Source organism: Nestor notabilis, unplaced genomic scaffold (genome assembly GCF_000696875.1).
Source record: "Nestor notabilis isolate BGI_N333 unplaced genomic scaffold, ASM69687v1 scaffold2586, whole genome shotgun sequence".
NCBI lineage: Eukaryota > Metazoa > Chordata > Aves > Psittaciformes > Psittacidae > Nestor > Nestor notabilis.
Genome location: NW_009934083.1, coordinates 5,907 through 30,583, shown reverse-complemented (window position 1 = coordinate 30,583; position 24,677 = coordinate 5,907). Strand labels below are relative to the sequence as shown.

Here is a 24,677-nt window from a genome sequence, read left to right as displayed (position 1 = left end):
ACTTGCTGAGGCTGTAACCAAGATACCGAAATCTGGCTGAATGCAAGCAAGGGATTGTGGGCTGATGTAAGCTCAATTTTCTCTTACGAAGGCATTGGAGCAAAATCAGCAGAAAGACTGCCAGCTTAAATGGTGCATTTGTTGACACTTACAGAACAACAGAGGGATACCAGAAAAAAAAATTAAGAGAACAAGGAGAGTTGGGCCAGAAGTGAGGTGACACACAGTCACTGTGGGAGATGAGTTCTCCAGTACTTGCCCTCAGGCTTTCCAAAGCTACAGGGTCTCCAGAGCAGGAAAGGTGTAGCTTATAATGATACCTCATGTCAATCTGTAGCACATATATCAGTGATTAACACCTGCATTTAGAAACCTGAATGTAAATGGAGCTTCCTAACTCATTGGCAGTGCAGTTCTGACACATCAAAAAAACTTGTTGGTGCCAGGTTTTTCTGAGTAATCATTTTGGCTTTGGCCACGGTTCTTCCTTTCCACTTTCTAAGCTCAGTTGAGATTCATATAATGAACCTCTCTTCTTCCCCCTTTTTCCCACTGCAAAAAAGCAGAGAAATGTGTATGTCACTGTAATTTTAGGGAGATTATGTGTGATTGTTTGAATGACATCTTGAATGAGGGCATGTACAAAGCTCTAAATATATTGTGTGTTGAATGTCCAGAACCTGCTGACTTCAAGTGTGTATTGGAAAGGTCCTAGAGGATAACTATTCTATGATTCTCTGATAAGCAAGTACTATTATATTAAGAGGATTTTTTGGCTCACCTATGTTTCTTTGATTGCTTGAGATAATCATGAGTTGTACCCTTATTGACAGTGCTTGTTTATCTTTTGTTAATCTAAGTAAACTATGAAAACTGTGTTGGTTCTACATGAATGTCACTCAGGGGAATGAACATAGTATCCTTTAAGTCTGTGCCTTTGGCAGAAGTAGAGTCTTCTTATGCATGCTAAAGACTAACATAACAGTAATTCTAGAGACCTAGGTTGGCCAGTAGTTAACTTGAATGTTTGCTCTTTATTTTGTCCAGTAAGAAAATGTCTGTTTTTTCAAATGAAAAAGAAAATCAGGTCTTCTCTCTAAACTCCTCCTATAGTTATTTGAAAGGACTAGTTTATGAAAAGACATCGGAAGAAAATGAGAAACAAATCAAATGAGAAATGCCCATTTTTTAATAGTGATAAAAGTTCAAATCTGTCTCTGGAGCCTCTGTTCCAAGTACTGAGAAGAAAAGCCCACACCACCTCTGCCAGTGACTCTTCCCTAACTAATCTCTGAAGCCCAGGACTGACAGCACTGGGTTCTCACCAAGAGGGAGTGGGTGTTAGGGAAAGTCAGGTTCAGCTGAGGATACATACAACTTAAATCATTTTTGGCAGCTTGTAAGGGGAAAAAAAAAATAAAAAAGAAAAATATTTCCTTTATAAATCTTTCTGCTGTGCTTTTGAATAAGATAGTCCAAATCTCCTCTGCGATAGTAAAATAAGGATGAGTCTGGAGGCTTACTTCAGGGTACTCAGTACCATACAGATGATCAGAAGATTCTTCTAGGCTTATAGTCGGATCACAAAAATAAAAGCTGAAGGAAAATATGTATTATTCTTTTAAGCTCAACTCCCTTTTGAGTCATGAATCCTCCGCATTTGCGTGTTCTCCAGTGCTTTGTTCATCCTAGAGCTGAATCGCCAATACTTCAGGGGAGGGGGAATGAGTGTTGTTTTTCCACTGCTAACTTAATTCCATCAGTCTAATATCATTGGCAGGGTTTCTCTCTCATTTGGTATTTACATCATCCTGGATTTCAGAGTAAGTTAAAATGTATCCAGCTCAGCAACTTTCCCATTTTGGGAAGAACGTCAAATACTCCCTGTTTGTAGCTTTAAATGTGTCAAATACATTTCCTTTCATGTGCATGAGTCCAGCTGGGATCCAAAGTAATGGCCCTGAGAAGTGATTGGTACTTGGGTTGGTTGGTTGTTTTTTTCCTAATTTGTAAATTGGCAGGATTTTTACATGATATACCATAATACTGGCTTGATTTCTGACAATTGAGAGTGAAGATTGTGCTTTATAAATACTGTAAATGGACAATCTGCTCCCTTCCAACCCAAACCATTCTAAGATTCTATAAGTCTGCCTAAACAGGGGACAGAACAGTTGTGACAATCATTTTCCTTTTGAAACCCACTAGGCAGGATGCTCTTACAAGAACACTGCAAAATGGAAAAGTTGATAAATAAAGCGGAAAACAATGCTTTTGTTCTTCTCTAGAGTGTTTTTAAAATTTCACTAGATCTTCCTTGAAGCTGGTAATATATAGTTTGTGATTTATTGCAATAATAAAGCTATGAATTACTGAACAAGTAAACATCCTGGCTACACTAATAAAACAGACACTCTAAAAAGCACAGGAGAAATACTGCATGCTAGAATGCTCTAAAATACTCAAATCAATTCAGTCTTCATTGGGACCCAAGAGAAGATATTATGGTCCAGACATGCAAAACCAGTGAAAAAAACATGTAAGCCCCTGTATGCTTCACAGTCTCTGCAAAGATTAAATTGGGTGGTCCTTATCATGAAGAATTTAAAGATTTTCAGTATGACTTTCAGTCTTCAGTTATTCAAAACCAGGTAGAACTTCAGTCATCACTGTCACTGATCAGAGTACGGGAAGTAACTCTTCAGATTGCTCTGTGGGCTTAACTTCCATTCAGTGCACACGCCCTTGTTGTAGCAGGACTTCTCAGAGGACCCTCTAAATGACTAGTCAGTAATATCCCTTGAGAGTTTCACTCCAAGTGTGGAAGGTAACTAATGATCCTCCTGATAACAGCCCCTGGATGTTTTTTTGCCTCCTTAGTTTCTATACTGACTGTATATGGTGACTATAACAGGGAACTTAACCTCTAGGCTGAAGAACAAGATTGCTGCTGACTTTTAGGAGAATCCTTCGAAGACATCAGATAGATAGTTGTTCTGTGGATAGAACTGGCATTTTTCCTTCACTTACTTCACTTGACTAAAAACCACACCAAATTGTACTACTCCAAATTTCAAACTGATGATTTGTACTCCATGACAGTCTCTGTAGAGGAGGTAGGATTTTTCTGTTGTGTGTTATTGCACATAAATCAGGCAGCCATTATTTTGAAGACTGGTTAAAATCTGCAAAAGCAAGAAGTAGCTTGAAAATTCAGCAATGGGAAGTACAAAAATTTACAGCTTGACACTAGTCTCCCAAAAGCAGCATGAATTAGAAGGACCAAATGTCAAGAATGAGGCCAGTTGAGGGCCAGTATCTTCGTGAGTTACATATTCAAATGTAACGAGGGTGTGGAGGGGGGATAAATAACAAGAAACATCAGGATGCATTTGTGCATACCCAGCACTGTTTCAGTGTTAAAATACAGAGTTTGGGACGTGGTGTCATTGGTACCTGACAATACACAGCTCCGTCTGTCTAGTGAAACCCGGCAAATTCATGGCCCTGCTTTTGTGGACCACTGATTATAGGACACCTAGTGATTGAAAACTTGTTAGATTTGTGAGGAAAACCTCAGTCTTTCTGTCACACTGCCATTATTCTGCAGGTGAGCATGCTGCGTCATTGCTCACGTGTTTCTTTTCACATTGTTGTTACAGCCACCTGTTTTCTCGCCATCTCTTACCTCAGAATCTGTTTTCAGTGATCCTGGATACACACAATTTATTCTCTGTGCTATCAGAATATGTACGTGCCAGACGAAGAAACCGTCACCTTCACTGTTCAAGCTGACAGTGTGATCGCAAGCTTGCGCCACCTTACGCATTTCAGTTACAGTTTGTCAATATTATGTTTCTTCTGCCTTTACCTCAAGTCTTTGCTACCCTCTTCTGTCTCCCTCTCACACACACTGATGTGTCCTCTCATGCGTTTCTTTCCAAACATGTAGTCTTCTTTTCTCATCCTTTTTTCCTCGTGTGCCTTTGTCGTTCCTTACTTTGTGCTCTCTGCTTGTGCTCCCTTTGCCCACTCCAACCGCAGATGTTAGCTGTGCTGTAACTTTCTCTTTGTGAGAACACCCTCTCTGCAGCTCTGCCATTGGCATCAGCCCACAGTACCAGGTGCATCTGCACCCAAGCCAGGCTTGGAGCCCCCTTGTCCCTGGTCAGACTGGAGCATGGCTGTCCTTTGCGAGCATTCACACCAGTGCTGTTGAAGTGCCCCTCTGCACAGCGTCTTGTTGACAGCACATGGAATAATGTTAAAACAAGGGAGATGAGTCATCTGATAGCCAGAGCCATCAAGAAGTGCCCTAGTATGACTTTTGTGAGATCTCACTTGGAGTATTGTGTCCAGTTCTGGTGTCCTCAACATAAAAAGGACATGGAGCTGTTGGAGCAAGTCCAGAGGAGGCCACGAGGATGATAAGAGGACTGGAGCACCTCCCTTATTAAGACAGGCTGAGAAAGCTGGGGCTGTTCAGCCTGGAGAAGAGAAGGCTGCGTGGAGACCTCATAGCAGCCTTCCAGTATCTGAAGGGGGCCTACAAGGATGCTGGGGAGGGACTCTTCATTAGGCACTCTAGTGCTAGGACAAGGGGTAATGGCTTTAAACTTAAACAGGGGAACTTTAGGTTAGATCTAAGGAAGAAGTTCTTCACAGTGAGGGTGGTGAGGCACTTGAATAGGTTGCCCAAGGCAGTTGTGAATGCTCCAACCCTGGCAGTGTTCAAGGCCAGGTTGGAGAGAGCCTTGGGCAACATAGTTTAGTGTGTGGTGTCCCTACTCATGGCAGGGGGGTTGGAACCAGATGATCTTAAGGTCCTTTCCAACCCTAACTATTTTATGATTCTATGACTTTTCCATGAAGATGGTTGTAAAGCTGCAGTTCTTAACCTGTGTTCACACCTAACAGTCTCCCCCCCACCAAGTTTGGGGTGGTGAGTGTCAGCTTGGAGCCCAATCTGGGGATGCCAGGTTATACTTCAGCTTATCTTTCTGGAAGAAGGCAGTCCTGGTTCCAAGCACCCATACGTGGCAGCTTCAGAGGGGCTGTGTCTCAGCTGGGACATCCTTTCAGCACTGAGTGGAGGCTTCATTATGCTGCATGGTGGTGAGCAATGGGTTCGCTTTGAGGCAGGTGTTAGCTTTGAACTGTGCTTCAAACTGGGAATGCTAGTACATGTGCAGAAGAAAGAAGGATGCTGGAGATTTTTGTCAGTACTGTAGTATTTGTTTGCTCTGAGAAGGGCGTGGAAGACCTTTTGTGATGTTTGCTTATTGCACATACTGTTTGCCTGCAGGACATCATTTGTGCTTCTGTATTTTCTCATATTCCCTATTACATAATGTGAGTCAATACTGAACAGCAGCGGCCATAACAGATAAAATCATTATTCATTATTATTTTTATACACACTTTATTGAAAATGTAATTTCAATTTGAGTTAACAACTATATAAGCAATTAAGAGATAATTGGAAATGGGGTTGTTACATTAACTGCCTTCCATTTACAAATACTGTGACCACTGGTTCTACTCCTCTTTATATATCTAGGCAGGCCAGTTGATACAGCTTGCCTGTGACAGAAATCATGTGATTCCACTCCTGCGCATGGGAAGGCATGATTTGGAAAGCACACAGGAAAGACCATGGAACATGGCACATGTCTATTTAGTTCCTTGCTCATTCCTGTAATGTCTCATGGGCAGTAGTACTGAACAATACTGCATGCTTGTTTTCCCCCTAGCCCTGAGCCTTACTTATTTTTCTGTGTACCCTTAAGGACACCACATCCATGAGCCACGTCGGTGGTTGGTCTGTGGACGCAGAAAGTGTGGGAAATCAGGAGTGTAGTCACTGAACTTTGATGCTGTGGAAAAGTTCTGCTTCTGCAAGGCTTTTATTTTTTAACTGTGTCAATCTCACTTGACAAAAAGAAAAGGGAAAAGTTTGTTCTGAAAGAGAGCAACATGAAATAGAAGAGCCACTGCCTCTTGATTCAGTGTTACCAAGCTCTGTGATTGTTTTTGTATTCTTTTGTTCACTGCTTATGTTGCAAACTTGCTAAAAGATCTTTCTGGCATTTGCCAAAACACTCTGCACACCCCCATCTATTAAGTGGGGATGACTACAAATTGGTGCTCAAGGTAGCTGTTACCAAATTAGTCTTCAGTGCGTAGGTGAAAACATGTTCCTCTTCCATGTTCCTTAGCAAAACACCCCTATTTATCAAGGATTACAATATTTAAAACTACTCCATGGGCAAAATATTCCCTTGTGCAGCATTTCTCTTCACTTTGCACTACGACATAGCATCTTAGAGTTACTAAGCTTTGCTTTGTTTCTGTTGAGTGCTCTCAGATTGTGATGTGAAAAAAAATAATGCCTTCTCCCTGAGTTGTTCCAGCACTTTACTGTTTGCCTGTGAGGGCAGGTTGTACCTAGAGCAAAAGCAGAGTTGGACTAGCAAGCAGTGTGATGAGGAATTGACCTGGCTCTTGTCCCACTTACTGCATCCCACTCCGTCTGTGTATATGTCTAATAATTTATTAGTACTAGACTGTATCTATTCAAAATATCATCCACTGACAAATGTTGTTCATTTTGCTGCACAGCTTGAAAGAATCAGAATTTCCTGATACCAGAGAAATCCACCTACCCTTATTAAAGTAAATTGCCCAACATTTGTTGAGCTTGATGGATTCGGGAGAAGAACCTAATTGATAGAGCATTCACTTTCAATGTACAAGTATGAGCTACAGTAAATAACACCACAGGTCTTCATAACTGTTTCCCATTTTAAATGTTGCTAATTCCGCTGTTTACATTTCCATCTCCATCTTTCTTTATTATGCTCTAGCAATGATGAGTTTTGTATTCTTTGAGAGCGCATGTGCACTGTTGCATAAGGGTCATTCTGCCATTGATTCACATGTTGGAACATGTTATTCTGTAAGTTGAAGTTTGCACTAGGTTTGATAGGTATCCTACATTCTGATAACTGATAATTCTATAGAAACCTTCTATGATTACCACGACCAGAAATACTTCCTTTTGTTCAAAAAAAAAAAAATCCTCCTTTTTCATTTCCTGTTAGCGTGATTTTTTATTTTTTTTTTTCATTTTTTTGATCACTCATATACTCATTATTATTTTGGCTAAGTGCCACAGTAATAAGAGACATTTCTGTACAACCTGTATACTGCTCCACCATGAAATAAATACTCCCGCAGAAGTACTAAAGCCCTGGTGACAGTAGGACTTTCCCCAAGGTAATGATAACCTATTTTGTTAGACTCTGGTTATAAACTTCAGTTCCTTACTCTTCCACACTTCAGGCTAGCTCCCTCTGAAATTAAATTTTACTAGAGGGTCTTTTAAGAAAAAAAACTAAGGGCACTTAATCTCTAAAAAGTAATTAGCCTTCTGACTCCTCTGGATTATAGGGATTTTTTTCTTTTAAAGTCCATCTCTATATGACTTCCAGTAAGCTACAGTTAAAGTACTGTATTCTTTTTTAGAAAGCAGTAAAGAATATATAGCATTGAAACTATACTAAATAGAAAACTGCAGGCTGGTGACCCACAAACAAATGCAAGTAGGAGAGATGGCACATCGGCATCACTGGTTCTTTCCATAAACCGCGCTATTGTCTCAGCTACTGTTTTGGCAAAGTTTCTTCTGGCTGAGCCCGAGTTTAGACCATGGCTAATCTGTGGTCATAACATAATGAGAGCAGAATGTGAAGAGATTTTACTCTTTCATAGCATGGTTGTGGCAGCTGAACATTTACTTTCAGCCAAACCCAGGGACAGGAATAGGAATCTTTCTACCTGTCCTGGTGGCAGCTGAGGTAGTTAATTTTCTTCCTAGTAGCTGGTACAGTGCAGTGCTGTGTTTTGCATTTATTATGAGAATAATGTTGATAACACAGCAATGTTACCCTGATCAAGGACTTTTCAGTCTCATGCTCTGCCAGTGAGGAGGGTCATGAGAAGCCAGGAGAGAGCACAGCCAGGACAGCTGACCCAAACTAGCCAAAGGGGTAGCACAGCACATCATGCCGAGTATATAATCTGAGGGGGAGTTGACCAGGAGTCACTGATGACTGCTTGGGGACAAGCTGGACATCGTTCAGTGGGTGGTGAGCAATTGTATTGTGAGTCACCTGTTTTTCTTAGGGTTTATTCCTCTCTCTCTTTTCCATTATTATTGTTATTATTAAGTCTTAATTTATTTCATTACTAAGCTATTCTTTTCTCTACCCACGGCTTTTACCTTTTTCCAATTTTCCTCCCCATCTCACCACAGTCGGGGGGGAGTGAGTGTGCATCTGCATGGTGCTTATTTGCCGGCTGGGGTTAAACCACAACAATACCAGTCCTTCTTAGTAGTCACAGTGGGAACCACAGATTTACCAGGTTTTCCCATGTTTTCTACTACTGAATCTGCATATTCTGCAAAGCTGTTACCTTGATTAAAATGAGTGGTCTTATTCGTGACAATTTGACCGGAACTTATTGGATCAGGTAGGAAAAGAGCAATTGTGTATGCATGTTTTGTTTTGCTTTTCTAGCCTATTTAGAACCTCAGTTTGACAGCCTTTACTTTCCGTACCATGCTGCCTTTATGCTTAAATGCATTCAGCTGTGTGCTATTGTGTTCATTTGTCACATCCTGGCACAATTTGCTCAGGAGATGGAGCTCACACAGAGTCCTGTACAATGTTGGTAATTTACTTGCACAAGGAACAAGGAATTCAGGAGATCTATCCCAAAAGTGCCAAGCATTATGTAAGTTAATATGACAAAGTTTTCTCCAGTCAGTCACAGAAGTCTGAGGTTTTAGAGGCTAGAAACTTGACACGAATATTAGAAACAAGCTATCAGAAGATAATTCTTCTTACAAATGCAACTGGTCGTAAATATATATGGATATGTATAAAAACTAGTAGTCCAAGAGTATTTGAATCCCAAGCAAACTGCTTCCTGCTCAAAAATTCTTGCGCATGTTGGAGGAACACCTGTGAGGCAAAGAAAAGTCCTGTCAAAAGGAAGTGGAAAAGAGAGTGGGACCTCAGGGATACATTCCTCTGAATTTAAAGTGTGAGAGAACAAGTCTTGGTCTGTATTCTGTGTGTGTTGCTGATCCTCTCCGTTGTAACTGGTGCCACTTCTGGCTGTATTATTATTCATTTTCATAGAAGAGTTTGTGCATCTTGCAGTCCTTAATTTAACTTGAGCATAAAGCTGATGAATTCAACAGGATTCATTATTAAGACATTGTAGATCTTATGTCTAGGATGCTGACGAGCCTCTCAAAATGTAAGAGAAGTTTTATTCTATTCAGTTCATTTCATCATATAAAGAAGTGACAGTGTAACTTTCTTGATCACTGAAGATGAGGACATGGTCTGCATTGGCTTTAGATATTTTATGTTCTAGCTATAAATATGGTGCAGGCATCAACAAAAATATGCTAATTTAGGAATCTTTTCCAGTATATCATTTCCTCAAATACTTAACCTGTTTCAGTAAAAATAGCTATATTTGCCCTTGATGCATGTAGCTGAGGAGAGACACAGGAAAGGCTGTAACATGTACTTCCTTGCGCACTATCTATTTGTAGAAGAAGGGAGAAACTCATCTTGTTGATTATAGGTATTATGCAGTTGAGGCAATTTTACTTACGTCTTCAAAGTAAAGGCACAAAATTTAGTTTATTTTTCTTTGTTTTGTTTTTAAACGATGATTTTGTCTTCAGTTAAATAGAAAAGAATTTTTAAGTTTGTAAGCTGAGCATATTTTAAAAGTTATAATACTGTTCTTGAATCTTTTAGTCTGTTTTACTTTGGACTTATGTTATGACAGTTTGTAATTTCATGATCACGTCCTGGTTTTAACAAAGATATCTACCGTATGAAAATTGTTTAATAAATGATGTAAAAATGTGTAAAAGCTCAAATCAAGGACAGTCAAAAACATTTTGGGATTTAGGCCAAAGCTCTTAAATATTGAACACTGTACCGAACAAAATCAGGCATAATAGTAAAAATTGTTTTAACAATTTCTGAAAAAGAACTGTAGTATTTTCCGTTTGTTGCAACACTTCATTTCAAAATCTGCTTCAATTCAAAAATTCATTTAAAGCTCAGTGAAGTGGAACATGCTGGCTAAGAAAGAGAAAAAAAATTACTGTTTAAATCTTTCCAATCAAATATCAGTTCTTTTAGGTTGGCAAGAAGAATTCTTAAGGCTTTGGGGGTGGAGGCGGGGTATAAGCCACCCAACTCATGAATTCTCTTATTAACATGCATATGTTCAGGCCTTGTGCAATGTCCAAAGTGTGAAATGAGGCAATGATACGAGATGAGCAAAACAGAAATTCATGTATTCATGTATTTTTGGACACAATTTGAACCACTTAGCTCAAGAAATGCAAATTGCTCTGGTGTGGAGTGGCTATGTCTCTCTGAGCTGTAAATAAAGGAGTAGACATGCGGGAAGGCTACGAAATCCTTATGCGTAGGAGGAAACCTCGGGTGCATGTGGATGTCTGCACCTTAATGCTTTTTCCAACTCTGAGTGTAAATATTTTGTACCAAATATTGTCACAGAACCATAGAATGGCTTAAACCATGACAGGGTTGACACTTCGGTGCACATGTGATCTCCTTCTGGAGAGCTTTCCAAGCCAAATAGTATCAGTCACTTCATGGCCCTACATCATTGCAGTTTTGACAAACAGAACTGACAAATATAGAAGTGACATGTGGCAGAATAGGCACATGCTTAGAGCTGCCCTTATCTCTCTCAGAGCAAGGTTGTATCTACACAATGTCATATACACAAACCTGAACTCAGTTCAAGGTAGCTACTCTAATGAGTAGACACATTGCAAAACTGCTCAGCTGTGTAAATACTAAACTGTGGTTAGTCTAATACCAAACTCTGCAGTACCACACTTGAGTTAAATCAAGTGCAGGGCTAATTCAGGTGTATCTGTACTGAACTAATGAGACACAGTATCACCAGGCTGTCAACAGAGGTGATTCTGCTGCTGTGTTCAGCGCTGGTGCAGCCTCACCTGGAGCACTGTGGGCAGTGTTGAGCTCCACCATTTAAGAAGGATGTGGAGGTCACTGACTGTGTCCAGAGGCAACAGAGCTGGTGACAGGGCTGGAAAGAATGTCCTGTGAGGAACGGCTGAGGGCTCTGGGCTTGTCTAGTTTGGAGAGAAGGAGGCTGACGGGTGACCTCATTAATCTTCTACAGCTTTCGGAGGAGGGGAACTGGAGAGGGAGGTGCTGAGCTCTGCTCCCTGGTATCCAGTGACAGGACGCATGGGAATGGCTCACAGCTCCACCAGGGGACGTTCAGACAGGACATCAGGAAGCATTTCTTTTTTTACCAAGAGTGTGGTCAAAATCCAGAACAGGTTTCCTAAAAAGGTGGTTGATGCCCCAAGCCTGTCAGTGTTTAAGAGGCATTTGGACAATGCCCTTAACAACAGGCTTTAACCTAAAATGGTCAGGCAGTTGGACTAGATGATTGTTGTAGGCTCCTTCCACTTGAAGTAGTCTATGCTATTCTATTCAACTACAGCTATGGGGTTGGCAGATCCCCATGCTGTGTGTCAGGCTGTGACACTAACACTTCTACACTGCACAACAAAAAGCTTGGCCCATCCCTCAAATATGGCTTCCTACAGGTACTGTCATCTGCATATATGAACATAAGAAGAATTTAAGTCCTGCCTCATTGTACATATGAAATTTGGAAAAAATGATATTATGTTATTCATTAAAAATGCTGAGTTTAATTTTAACAGCTTATGGATTTGTTTAATGTCTCTACTTCTGTCCCCTGCCATTTTCCCTGACAGACCTTTTGCAGTGGCCACAAATCAGCAAGTGCAGATCACCTGAACTGGAGACATTTTCATGTTATTGGACTGACGGAAGCTTTTATAACCTCACCGCTCCAGGAACAATACAGCTATTGTACATGAAAAGGTAATGATAAGGAAAGAACAAAAGAAAGAGGAAAAGAGAGAGAACTCATATATTTTGCTGTGCCTGTTAGCTCATTGCTGTTAATTTCTTGCAGTGATATGAACCATACTTTTTTAAAGGCATTAAATTGTGTTTTAAGTGCATATTTTTGAGTGACAAAATTTGTCATTAACTATTAAATTATTTGTGGCAACAAGCATTACGTGGAAGATAATTAAGAACATGATCTTACTACACTTAGGTCCAGGTTGCAGAATCCAAAACTGAACACTCTATAGCTTGGGAAATGAGATTTTAGTAGGGAACTTCAGTTTATTGCTTACCAGCCTAATGTAGAACTGTGAAATTTGTTGTATCTGTGCATAGATGTGGAGTTTGGATACAAGCCCATTCCAAATTTTTATTAAAGTTTTATAAAGCTCCCATTGATCCGTTGCTAGATTGAAGTCTGAGTGTGTAGGTCCAGGTGAAAGGCTGCTTTGAGACTGGGGATTGTCTTTCAGTGAGCTTTGTTCAAGTCTGATTCACATTCTACTTAAGTTTTTGCAATTTTCAGGTTGTTACAATGCTTAGACTGAAAGAGGACATTAACATTACCAATAATGGCTATTAAGGAAAATAGGCCTTTTGTTCACAGGAATGTGAGGGTTTTTTCCCTCTAATGGGCAGAATTTCAGCCTTTTTTATCTATGGACACTTTCTACTAGTGATTATATGTTTGCATGGCAAACTAAACCCTAATGGCAAGGCTGGCCTTCTTACTTTTCTAGGACCTCTCAGAGATAATTGGGATCCAAGTTAGAACCACTATATAAATGTAATGTTTAGCTGACGGTCGTCAGTGCATGTACTATGTGGGTTCAGTCTTTAAAAATTAACTAAACTCCATGATAAAGCAGTATCACATACACTGAGCAGATCCCGTATTTCATCTTTGTCCTAGAAATTAGGATACTGCAATGAAAGCTGCAAACTGAGCATCCACGTTAAAAATACTTACATTTCGATGTGCAAGCAACATTTAAGGCTCAGGACTGAACTCTGTCAACTAACCCAGCCTCCTACTCAACACAAGCCATACTATTTAACCACTTACACCCTTACCAAGTCCTGACTCTGCAGAGCATTTCCTTTCAAAAAGTGTCTGGTTCATCAGCTAAGTGCAGGATCGGTGCTTATTGGCAGAAATGCTTCTTACTCAGTTTACGTAGCATCTGCCTTTTCACTCCTTAAGCACCCACTCCAGCACTGAAGGGTGCACTTGGCATAACTGATTTAGTTTAATCCTCCTTCTGTACAGATTCAATGGCTCTTGATAAGAAAAGGCATTTACAGTATATTTTAACAAACCAAGACTGTAATTTTTGAAAGATTCCTGTTCAGTTGATGTTTGCACTGAGAAATATTATCAAGGTAAAGAACAGCAACAGGAGATATGTTCGCTACAAGATTTGTTTTTCCAAAGTGACTTTAGAAATACTGAATAAATATCTGACACTTTTCCTGTAGACTATTTCTGACAATTTGGTCATTCCCATTTTGCTCTATCTGAAGACATCTTTGGTTTTGAACCTGCTGAGTAGTTTCAGCTTGGCTGCATTAAAATGACCCTATGCAAGTAGCACTATTTCTCAGTCTGAGAGTTCATGCCACTGTTCATACCTTTGGTGTCTGCCTTTTTTAAGAGATTAAATTAATGTGGTATTTCTTGCTGCAATTATTTTATTTACAAAGAACATTTATAACTTTTTAAACCAAATCGGATGGAAAAAACATAAGGTGTTTATTTTTAGTAGTTCCAAACCTATATTTTAGAAGTTTTGTAACCAAAGGAATTTAGCCCTTCCTCACTCACAGTGCTGTATTTCTCTTCTCCTCATTCACATCCTGCAGGCCTGGCTTGGTTTGTGCCAGGTCTCCTGCAGCATCCACCCTCAGGCACTTTCCCATGTGAGGGATCAAAGCTCCAGTGCCCGCATCCCAATTCAGTTTCCCAGGGCAACACACTACCCTGTCCTTGCTGTGCAGGTGGTGCAGTACTGAGCCACGGTAAGGACTGGCTTCCACTCTTTGAGACCTCATTGTGTAGATGAGCATCTTAGTGCAGTTTATCTTTGCCTGAACAACAGTTGTTTAAATGCATATTAAATTCACCTAAGTTTGTGCTTGCAGGTAGTCATTAGCACCTGCCAGCATAGCAAGATACCTTTGGGACTGTTCTTTTGGAAGCAGCATCCAAAGCAGAGGAATTCCACTTACAGCACATGAGAACCTAAACACATTTATGCAGGTTGCTTGCATAGTGGTTTGGTTTCATTGTAAATCATAATCAATATTGATGTGTTTTTCTAACTTCCATGGAAGTTACGAGTTATCAACAATGTGTCTTGTGACATCTATAATTTGTATTTTGTAAGATCTATAAATCCTGCTCTCACGTATATTACATTTTTGTTGTCATTCTAGGAATGATGAAGACTGGAAAGAATGCCCTGATTATATCACTGCAGGAGAAAATAGCTGTTATTTCAACACATCCTACACCTCTATTTGGATACCATATTGCGTTAAGCTTGCCAATAAAGATGAAGTATTTGATGAAAAATGTTTCAGCGTTGATGAAATAGGTATTATTCCATTATGCATTTTACCTCTATATTTTTAAATTGCAATAGGTGTGATGCTATAAGCTTTTGTATTACTTCATTTAAATTTCCCATCGCAGAAAGGTTAGTTTCTAAAAAATATATATAGGAAGGGATTTGGGTTTGTGACAAATGTAAGGTGATCCACACCAGAAAATACTGCCCGAATCAGAAGAAAGCTAGAAGGATAAAAGCAAATGCATGGTTTCTCTTTCTGAATACCAGTGATCTCTCAAATGTGTGCATATGAGCTTGCCTTTGTCGTCACTCAGAGCCCTGTCTAAAGGCTGCTACATGCCCTTCTTCAGTTTTGAGCAAGGGTAGCATTAAAATCTTGATTCTGCAAAATTCTGGAACTAAACAGCTTTTTGTTCCTGAATCAGTCCTAATCTACAGAATCAGGATGTTTAGCATTTCTAAGCTAGAATTTATATTTGTTGCAATATGAATTGTAACTCACTGGCGCTTTACAGATGTTAGTGCTTTTTCAGAGCAGTGGTGTATGCATAGGCAATTAATTTATTCTGCACATGACTAGAATACCCACTGCTCTCTTTTCTTCAGTTGAGCAAATTTAGGTTAATTTTTCAGATGCAATAGTTTTTCAATGCACACCTATGTTAGTTATTAAATACCTAATTTATCTTACTGTGTTACTCCAATTACTGTTTTTATTTCTAGTGAGAACCCCAAATTTAAATTTTAATGGTGAATTGTTTATGTTTCAGTGTTTTCTAAGCTGCTATTAGGAAATGTAGTCTAACAGGTATACATTTTTAGTCTTCTTTGTAAGTCACTCAGGTGACATTTACGCAGAGCAACTCTACCATCAATGGCAGGGTGCCTTCTTGTTATCAAACCTGTAGTGACTTTGTCGTTGACTCATAGCTTTAGATTTTAATCAGCAAATATGTGCTTAATATGCTCTTTTAGTCTTGGAATCATTTAACAGTTTGTAGTAAGAATGATAATTTCACATTGAAAACTGGCTGTTTTATTCCAAATACTCTGTTTAAACAGTACTACCTGATCCCCCTGTCCACCTTAACTGGACTCTGCTAAATACTAGTCAGACTGGGATCCATGGGGATATCCAGGTAAGATGGGATCCACCACCAACTGCAGATGTTCAGAAAGGATGGATTACTCTGGAGTATGAATTGCAGTACAAAGAAGTTAATGAGACAAAATGGAAGGAGGTATGAAGCAAATATTTATTTACAATAGTCATAGTACAGTGCAGGCTTGTTCTGTCCCTAACACTTTTGTACTACTATGAAAAGTCAAAAGCATTGTAATTGCTAATTAGATGATAACCTTAAGTCTTAAACAACAGACTCATGTTCCTCTGAAGTTTTCTAGCAAAAATTATAACTTCATGTGTCAAGATAGTTGGCATACAGGATAATAACAACAAACCCCAAAATCCCTGTGTTGGATTAGAAAGTATAGTAGCAATAGTCAGATATCTACAAGGTTTTCAATAAATTGTTTTTCTAAATCTCAGCTGTTTGAAACACTGCTTGGTAATTTTAGTAGCTGGAACAGGAATATTTTGCTTGGAAAATGTCACCATGTCTGTCCAGATTCTTTAGGGTACCTGTAAAGTTCTAGTATTTATAATTACCATTTCAGTAAATTATTAAAAAAAAAAACCAACCTTGAGTTATCACTTAAAATCTGATACAATAAACAAATAAAAATAATGCAACATGGATAAGACATACATATTTCATACCAGATAGCAATGGGAAATTCCTGACTATGTGGATAGTCCATGAAAATGTAAAACATATACACCCCAAACCTTTTCAGTTTTCTTTTTGAAAATCTCTTAGCTTTTTACATAGTCAGTTTTTCTACATGGGGAAGAAATTGCACCCATCTTACCTGAATGCACAGGCCAGGTGCCAGAGTGTCATGGCATATCTGCACATGGATAATTCTTCCTGAATACCAGTTCAATGCAGTAAGAACATTCAGAGCAGATCCCTTCCTTTGCCTTTTATCAATATGAGCTGAGTTAACTGACAGAAGGAAGGCAGATAATAACTGTTATGAATATGTCATAGTCTACAGAAGGCAAATTTACCAGTTGAAACATAAATCAAACTGGTTTGCTTCCATTCGTCTCTGAAAGACCTTGGACCTCTCCTTATCTCTGATGCTTCTCAATGTTAGCATTTTCTCTGTATCCTATTCCTTATTAGGAAGCCTACAGCCAAATGGACTATAATGTCTGTAACTTTTTCCTAATACTTGTCTGAATTTCTCTATATACTGGTTTAAGCTACACTTACTTTATAGCTTCTGTATTTTAAACCCTATAAAATGGGTTAAGTTTAGGAAGTAAATCAATACTCCTTAAGAACTTGAAAATCTGCAGAGTATTTATGGGATTTACAAGAGCAGGTGGCAATATGGACACCTCTTAAAAAATGTACATTTTTTTCTTTTTTATAAGGCTTTAGGTATCAGTTGTATAAATAATCTAATAAAGCTTTGTTCTTGCTCCAGTACCACCAATAATTCCAGCATGCCTTGAGAATAGCTCTTCTCAGGAGAGCAAAGGTTTGAAGTTCAGTGTTTTTCTTTTAGAAAACAGATAACGAATTGATGAATACTATACTTGCCTCAAGAAGAATAGTACTATAGATTATGTTGTACTGCAGCTGTATGTATTGTATGTTATTGTGCCTTTCAGCTTAAAAGCATAAACATGGCATAATTCCCTTAGACACTAGCAGAGCACAAAAGAAATTTCTGAACAAAAACTTGGCCTGGCGTAAGACAATAGCAAAACTGAGTTAACTTTGCGTTTTTTGCTACAAATATCTTCTGTAATGAGTGTGGAACAGCAAAGAGAGATTTTTACAGAAATTATAATGTTTGACTGCTTAAATATACCATAATGCTTTGCACATATAACTGATTAAAAAAAAACATATATAGTACTTAAAATTGTACTAAGCCACATCATTGCTGAGCATTCATTGCAATTCTTTTAGATGTTTTGGAATGAACCTGTTTGATTTTTCATTTGTAGCATTCATTTCTTTCAATCCATTTACTGACTGAAAATAACTTATGAATTGAAAGTAAAGTATTATAACAGTAAGTTATAGTGATAAGAAGATCAGAATTATTTTTATAGAAACTGCATAAAACCAGTAAAATCCCTACCCTCATACAGCAGCTGTTTGTGAGACAGAGCCAAATGCAATCTGGCTCAGAGACTGAAAAAATTTCATCATTTGTATTAGCCCCTTGCCTGGTGGTAGCTTTTCAAAATTCTACCCTCTTATCTTGAAGTGTTGCCCAGTACATTCAGTAGGCTAAAATTCTGTCACTTCTTACGTCTCTCCAAGTTCACTAGTAATGACTAGCAATACCTATTCAGACCCTACACCTATACAATGAGGCTGCTGGGTTTTTTTCAAACACACGTCATCTGAGCCATAGTGAAGAATGATGACTTCATAGTGAAGTGTCTGTCTACAAAGTGCCTATAAACAAAGGTGCAAAAGGGAATCTTGAAATTCTAATTTTTCTTTATTTACTTATCATATTTTAGACCAGCCTGATCTTTTTAATTACTAAAAAAAAATAAAATAAAATAACAATTAAAAAATAAATAATAAAACAGAAACAGGCCCAGATCCACCTACTGTGTTATGAAATTGATGATCACAGCTCAGTCCTCAGTGAACAGGGCTGGACCAGGGAAGACTCTGCTGGCTCTTGTTATCTTGTGGAGTTTTTGCTGGAAAAGGTCCTGCAAGGAAGCACGCTTAGGTCAAGGAAGCATGGAGTACTAATTTCAGACGTGAGCACCACTGTGTGTCCATACAGCAGTGTGGCTGAGATACAGGGCTTGTCTAGTTTGAGGAATGCAAAGCTCATCTGCCTGCATTGCACTGGATATACAGCCTAACACACGTTATATGGGTTGCCAAGCCTGTGCTATGCCTACCCAGGGTACCTCTGAACCTTTCTATGGTACTACCCATCTCCCAGTTTTCCCCATTTTTCTGTCAAAGCTGGTGGAAGCCATTGCCTTGGCTGCTGCGTTGCATGTCGTGCCTGGGCCAGCCTGTGCCTCTCATGCTCCCACCCCAGTGGGCACTGTCAGCATCCCAAGGGCTCCAGCTGACTAGTGACAAACAGTTGTTCTGCAGTCTGCCTTAACGCCCTCTTGCAGGGCTAGTCTGATGCACACAGCTCAGCGTGACAGCAGGTTCGTCACACGTTTCTTCAGTATGGCAGTCACAAGCCACGTACACCGACTGAAGAGCCTGCATGAAGTCCAGCAACCCAGCAGTCTGGTTCCAAGCTCCCCTTCACATACTTTAAATGAGTTTGCTGTATGCTGTTGTGCATTTTTATTAGTTATCTTCTAGCATGTCTCTCTCAGATGGCTTTTAGTTGACTTAATCCATATGGCTAATGCCATTAATCTATTCAGTTCATGGGGAATGTTCCCCAGTCTGTACGACTTGATCCATCCAGGTGTCTTTATGTAAAGTTGTGCTAGTTCATTGGTGGTCTAGAGACATCCTGCCCATTAATCAATTACCTGTTCTTTAGCAATTCTTGCAATTTCAGATACACAGCTACAATAATTTTACCTTATATTTTTCAGGGCTGTAACTTATCTTGCACACTGCTTTTTCAAAGTGCTACCATTATCTGGTTGTATATGTTGTATGGTCCAGCATCCTTAAGAACCTCCACCAATTGTGTCAGGAAAATAAAAAAGAAACAAACAAAGAAAACATAAAAAACTACCTGTAAAACTTTAGTGTACTATTTCTTTGTGGCTTCATAGCACAAAAAATTAAATACTTTCAATTCTTAGCCCATGACAAGTTTCAGTAGTATCATCCTTGATTCAGAAGTAAAGGTAGAATATAACATCTGCCACATGCATTTCTATTTTGAGCACATTTTCCTTATTTTTACATACATTTGCTGGGCTGCTGGAGCTAAAATACGTGTTCTTAGAGGAGTAATGGAAGAAGAGAGAGATTTCCCATAGTAAGACCTCTAATGTAACTTCCTGTATAGTTTGATATGCGGCAGCATCTAAGTATGTTGCAGTTATTACTTATTATAGAAGTCTTAAAATTGACAGTCTGATGCCAGAAACTCTCACGGAGTTTCCATTATCACATTTTATTTACAGTTGAAGTTTCTGGGAGCTATGCAGTGTTCCCCAAATAAATACATTTGTAAGATGCAGTACATCTGATTAGAAGGCCTTTCAATCATTCTTCTTAAAATCAGTTCTATAGTTGAGATTGTACTAGTTTTAAGACTCCTGTGTCATTTTAACAATTATCTTGGCATTGTGAAGTCAGTAATGTTGTGTTACAACAGTAAGAGGGATTTACAACTTGATAAGTGGGAGATGTTCACACCACCTGCTTATGGCAAGTAACTAACTGGGGGCTGCTGCCTTTCTTCAATGTTTACAGAGAGCTTGGATTTTCCACTCTTGGTCACAGTGAAGCCTGATGGCTAGTTAAGTCAAAAGTAAAGGGCGTGAATTTTCTCTGAACTTTTCTTGTAATATAGTTCAAAGTAGCAAAAACACCTTCAAATGTTTATTTATGAAATCAAGAAGCAGTGAAAAATTGCCAGTACAATTCAAACAAATAAATCACAGTCCTTCTGTTTTTACAGTTAGAACCCAGGCTGTCAACAATGGTTCCACTGTACTCTCTAAAGATTGGAAGAGATTATGAGATACGAGTCCGATCAAGACAACGTACCTCCGAAAAATTTGGGGAGTTCAGTGAAATCCTTTTTGTATCTTTTTCTCAAGCAGGCCTTGAACTTGTTCATTGTGCTGAAGGTAAGTAAGTAAGGTGCAGCAAGCTGTTCTTATAACTATGCTGTCTTTTTGTCTTTCTGGTGGTGTTGGTTTTCTTCTTACTGTTGATGTTGTATGCTTGAATAGGTTGATAATTCAGCCTATTACATGAAAATCATTTGGTGAGGTAGAGAATGTACAAGTTCAGAAGTCAAGTCAGCTCATCAGAGAGCAAAAATAAAGATGGCTTAAGAATCAGAAATAATAACTGCTGTTACATATCTTACAGAGCCTAAAATGCAGTTAAATCTCATACTTCACCTAAAATAAGTAGTCTGGTAGTGAAGGGAACAGTCACTTCTATTCAAGTGTTATACTGCTGACTAAGTTTGTTATCAGAATACTATCAAAGACAGGGAGTGTTTTTCTGATTCTTTTTTCTGTCTTGTTTTTAAAGTGCTCTTAAAGGCAGAAGAAGAAACAGCCATAAAGCACCATATTTTTTTCTATTAAAAGAGTGAGACAGTGCCTTTTCCTAAAGCATTACCAGGTCTGAGTTACTAAACTAACTCTTTAAAATATGAGCTCTTCAGCAAATTATTTTCACACGCTGCTTCATTTCATTTTCCAGGGTATTAGTGAAAGTGTTAAATAAAACCACCCGTAAGTCTTACCTTTAAAGATCTCTTTAGATTCCTCCTTTTTAACTCTTCATATTATTAGTTATCATACCTAATTTATATGAACAGCTAATGTGCTGGACATGAGGCATTATCTTATTAACCCCAGCTGCATTAAGTTGTCAAGGTTTTCATATGAACAAGATTAAAATACTATGAAAATCTAAGACCATCGTAACAAGCACAGTTTTCTGCAGTTTCTACAACCCAGATTCTGCACGTTGATCCATATCCATATATCTCACACAGCAGCAGTGGTCTAATTTGATTTAGAATTTCTTCTTGGTTGGTTTGTATAGCACCTGTAGGGACACAGAATTAAAGTTCAAATTTTCTGTGTAATAAAAATTTAGAGTAGTTAAATGAAATATTCTAACTTTCTGAAGCAGCTGGACATTCACAGGTCTCACATGGCAAGGTGTTAGTGGTTCTACATTAAAATAGGGACCTGTCTAACACAAACATGTACAGATAGGATTTTACTCATGCCTGAAAATATGTCCAGTCAAAATCTAAGGTGGGAGCACAGATGTAAAACTAGTACCTACATTTTATTTAAGTTTTTTCCAAAAAAATTACATGTATAAATGTTTACATATACAATTCTAAAGCATTCTGTCCAGTATTCTTTGGCCCAAAAAATGAGTGACATTCTAATGGAAAATTTAAAATTGGAAGCAAATAAGAAGAATCTAAGACTACAGCAGAATAAATTTCTCTGTACATTGTATTCTACAGTGTCAGCTTAAGCATCTTGGAATTGCCAGTATTTAAAAGATAAAATACTTAATTTGTCAGCATTGTTCTTCATACCTACCAAATTGGGTTTCTCAATGACTTATATTCTTTGTAACCACCTGCAAGGTAAATAAAAAGGAGAAATCTGTATTTTTTTAGTTGGTAGTTCATAACATAATTCATGTTCAGCCTTTGTAAGGAGGAGAAGTATGCTTTTTGACATAACCATATTTTAGATATTTTAGTTTCTGTGAGAAAATAATAGTTTGCCTATGATTTAGTATGCTATTAATAATGTTCTCTCGGCTTGGGCAAACAAGCATTAACATGGTCTGCAACATGTATGCCAACAGGATTACAGGACTGCATGTTCCAAGCAGGCAGAAAGTTCTTCATGGTTCGTTTTGCTACACATATTGTCTGCACTAAGATCTCGTTTATATTCTAAAAACTCATTCTGGTTTTGCAAGGAGTTTGAGTGGACTCTCAAATGCAGTATGGATACTGTTGAGATCAAAAGGGTATTTTTATTTCTGCTTAAACCAGAATTTTCACATTTAAGTAACCAAAAATTCTCCTATCATTTTTTACCACTCTGGAATCCTCAAGTGCTGGAAGAGGAGGTTGAAATTAAAGGTGCAACAGAGATGCAGTTCCTGCTAACATGATTTTGTTCTGTTGTTTCAGAAATTGAGTTTCCATGGTTCTTAGTTGTTATCTTTGGAACATGTGGGCTGGCCGTAACAGCGATCTTGATCCTGCTGTCTAAACAACCAAGGTAGAGAGGTTTTATTTGTCAGAGTTTATGTACTTGTAGCTTAAAAAATAGGGAGCTTCAGTTGTTTCAAATATGGGGGACTAGAAGCTATTTTGAGCACTGTAGTCCATTCTCCTAAACTACATGGATGCTGGTATATATACATTCTGTGCCTTCCGGGGGGTGGGGGTGGGGGTGGGAATTTGATTACATTGACGTCTCCTTTTTGGATTACAGAACATTTTATTCTACAGCATTGATGTTGTTAATTTACTTAGGCTTTGAAGGGGATTGTTTTTTTAGACCCTTCAAGTTTGTAAATGCTATTTTTACCCACATACTGTTCAAAAGTTTCACACAAACATATGTCTATATATTGCTTTTTGTTCCTAGACTATTCCACTAATCTCTATTTCTTCACTGAGCATAGGGGAAGAGCTTGAGGCATAGGGAAATATTTGATCTCTGTGAATAGCCTGCAGCTTCTACAAAATAAAAGACATAAAAGAAAGCACAGGATCGTGTTATTTATAAAAATTACTCAATTGTATCATTTCTAAAAATGAAACAATGTCACATACATAAAATGACAAAATGGTCTCAAAGTGAATTCATACCCTAATATGTGTGTTCAGGGATAGGTTTTGTCAGAATAATTCAGCTTGGATGTCATCCCAGGACTGTTCTAGTCTATGGAGCAACACCATGGTCAAGTCCCAGTGCATACATGAATGTTGTCAGTGGTCTTGTACATACACTTCAGAAATGAACACTAAGGTGGTCTGCACATACCAGCATAAGAACAAGTCGTTGAAGAGAAAACAATATTGTACAATTGGAGCAGCTCTAAAAAAAACAATTCAGGCAAGCAGCACTATGCTTCAGCAGAGCTTCATTTCAGGAAGCCACTCCCTGCAAAGGCGTCCCAGTCCCAGAGTTAGGAGCAAGGCCTCCGATACAATGCATGACAAAAGCTTGATGTGTCAGAATGGAATAAGAACAACCCGCATGTGGTACCAGGAGCTCACTAAGGTCAGCACACTGAGCAAGGATTGGCTTCGTCACAGAGTTCATGAAGCACTTGTCTGATCAGAGTTTATTAATCTATTCCATGCTAATCATGTCTGCTTCAGAAGGCTTTCCTCCACTAAGGACCCTTCATCTCAAAAGTTTTTCTGGACCTGTGGGCCTGCACTCTATTCTTCAAACTGGTGCACATGGCGGTGGGAGTGGTAATGTCTTCTGCAGATGAGCAGGCTGCGTGGGTTTCCCATCGTGCAAAATATTCGGGTTCAATTTCCTCCTGTATCTCAAAAGATAGTAATTCATATTTTCCTCGATTCTGATCTCACAAGATCTGAAACAGGCTCTGTAGAACAGATGCCATGGGGTCATACGCTTTTCGAATTGAGATGCAGGCTTGAATTCTGCAAAGCTAAGAAAGGAGCAGAGCGTAGTTCTCCCTCCTGAATGATTTCTCCAGGCAGCGAGTGGTAAAATCCTTTGTCTGTTTCGTTAGAAGCAGTGGCCAATCCTGTCAGAATAGCTCATTTGTGGATTTAACTGTAAGTACAGGTCTTAAACTGGTACCCCAAGAACCCAGCCACTGCACAGCTAGCACAGTGCCTCCAGGAATTAGGTGGAAAATTACTGGATTTCTGGCTCTCATTGAGGCTCGCTGGGCAGAAATTCTAGGGTCTGCCAAAACAAAAACAGCTGGGGAATTTGGACCTGCCATAGTTATGCAGAACGTGTCCAGATTTCTCTCTAGCACTCTTTTAAGACTTCTCTCATCCTTTCTGGACCTTGCCAAGGTGACTAACAATGCAGCAAAACTAATACTTGGACTTGGATCTACCATTCCCACAGCTTACTTTCTAATATAGGCAAGTAACCCAGCATAAAGAGAATGTTGAATTTTCCTTTTAGGAAATACAGTTTGCAAAAGAAGCAGAGAGGTACAATGAAGGAGATAGTCATGACCTGCTAGTGTTGGATTATTATTAATGGAAAATCATCCTT

At 38.8% G+C, this 24,677-nt stretch overlaps 1 protein-coding gene across 1 annotated transcript in view; it reads left to right on the top strand.

Moving 5' to 3' along the window:
* Window positions 1-24,677, top strand: part of GHR (growth hormone receptor) — a 68,048-nt gene that overhangs the window by 40,870 nt on the left and 2,501 nt on the right. Inside the window, exons 2-6 of the mRNA XM_010017143.1 lie at window positions 11,891-12,020; window positions 14,487-14,647; window positions 15,686-15,864; window positions 20,351-20,522; window positions 22,586-22,676. Of these exons, the coding sequence (XP_010015445.1) occupies window positions 11,891-12,020; window positions 14,487-14,647; window positions 15,686-15,864; window positions 20,351-20,522; window positions 22,586-22,676 (733 nt within the window). The remainder of the gene's footprint in view (window positions 1-11,890; window positions 12,021-14,486; window positions 14,648-15,685; window positions 15,865-20,350; window positions 20,523-22,585; window positions 22,677-24,677) is intronic.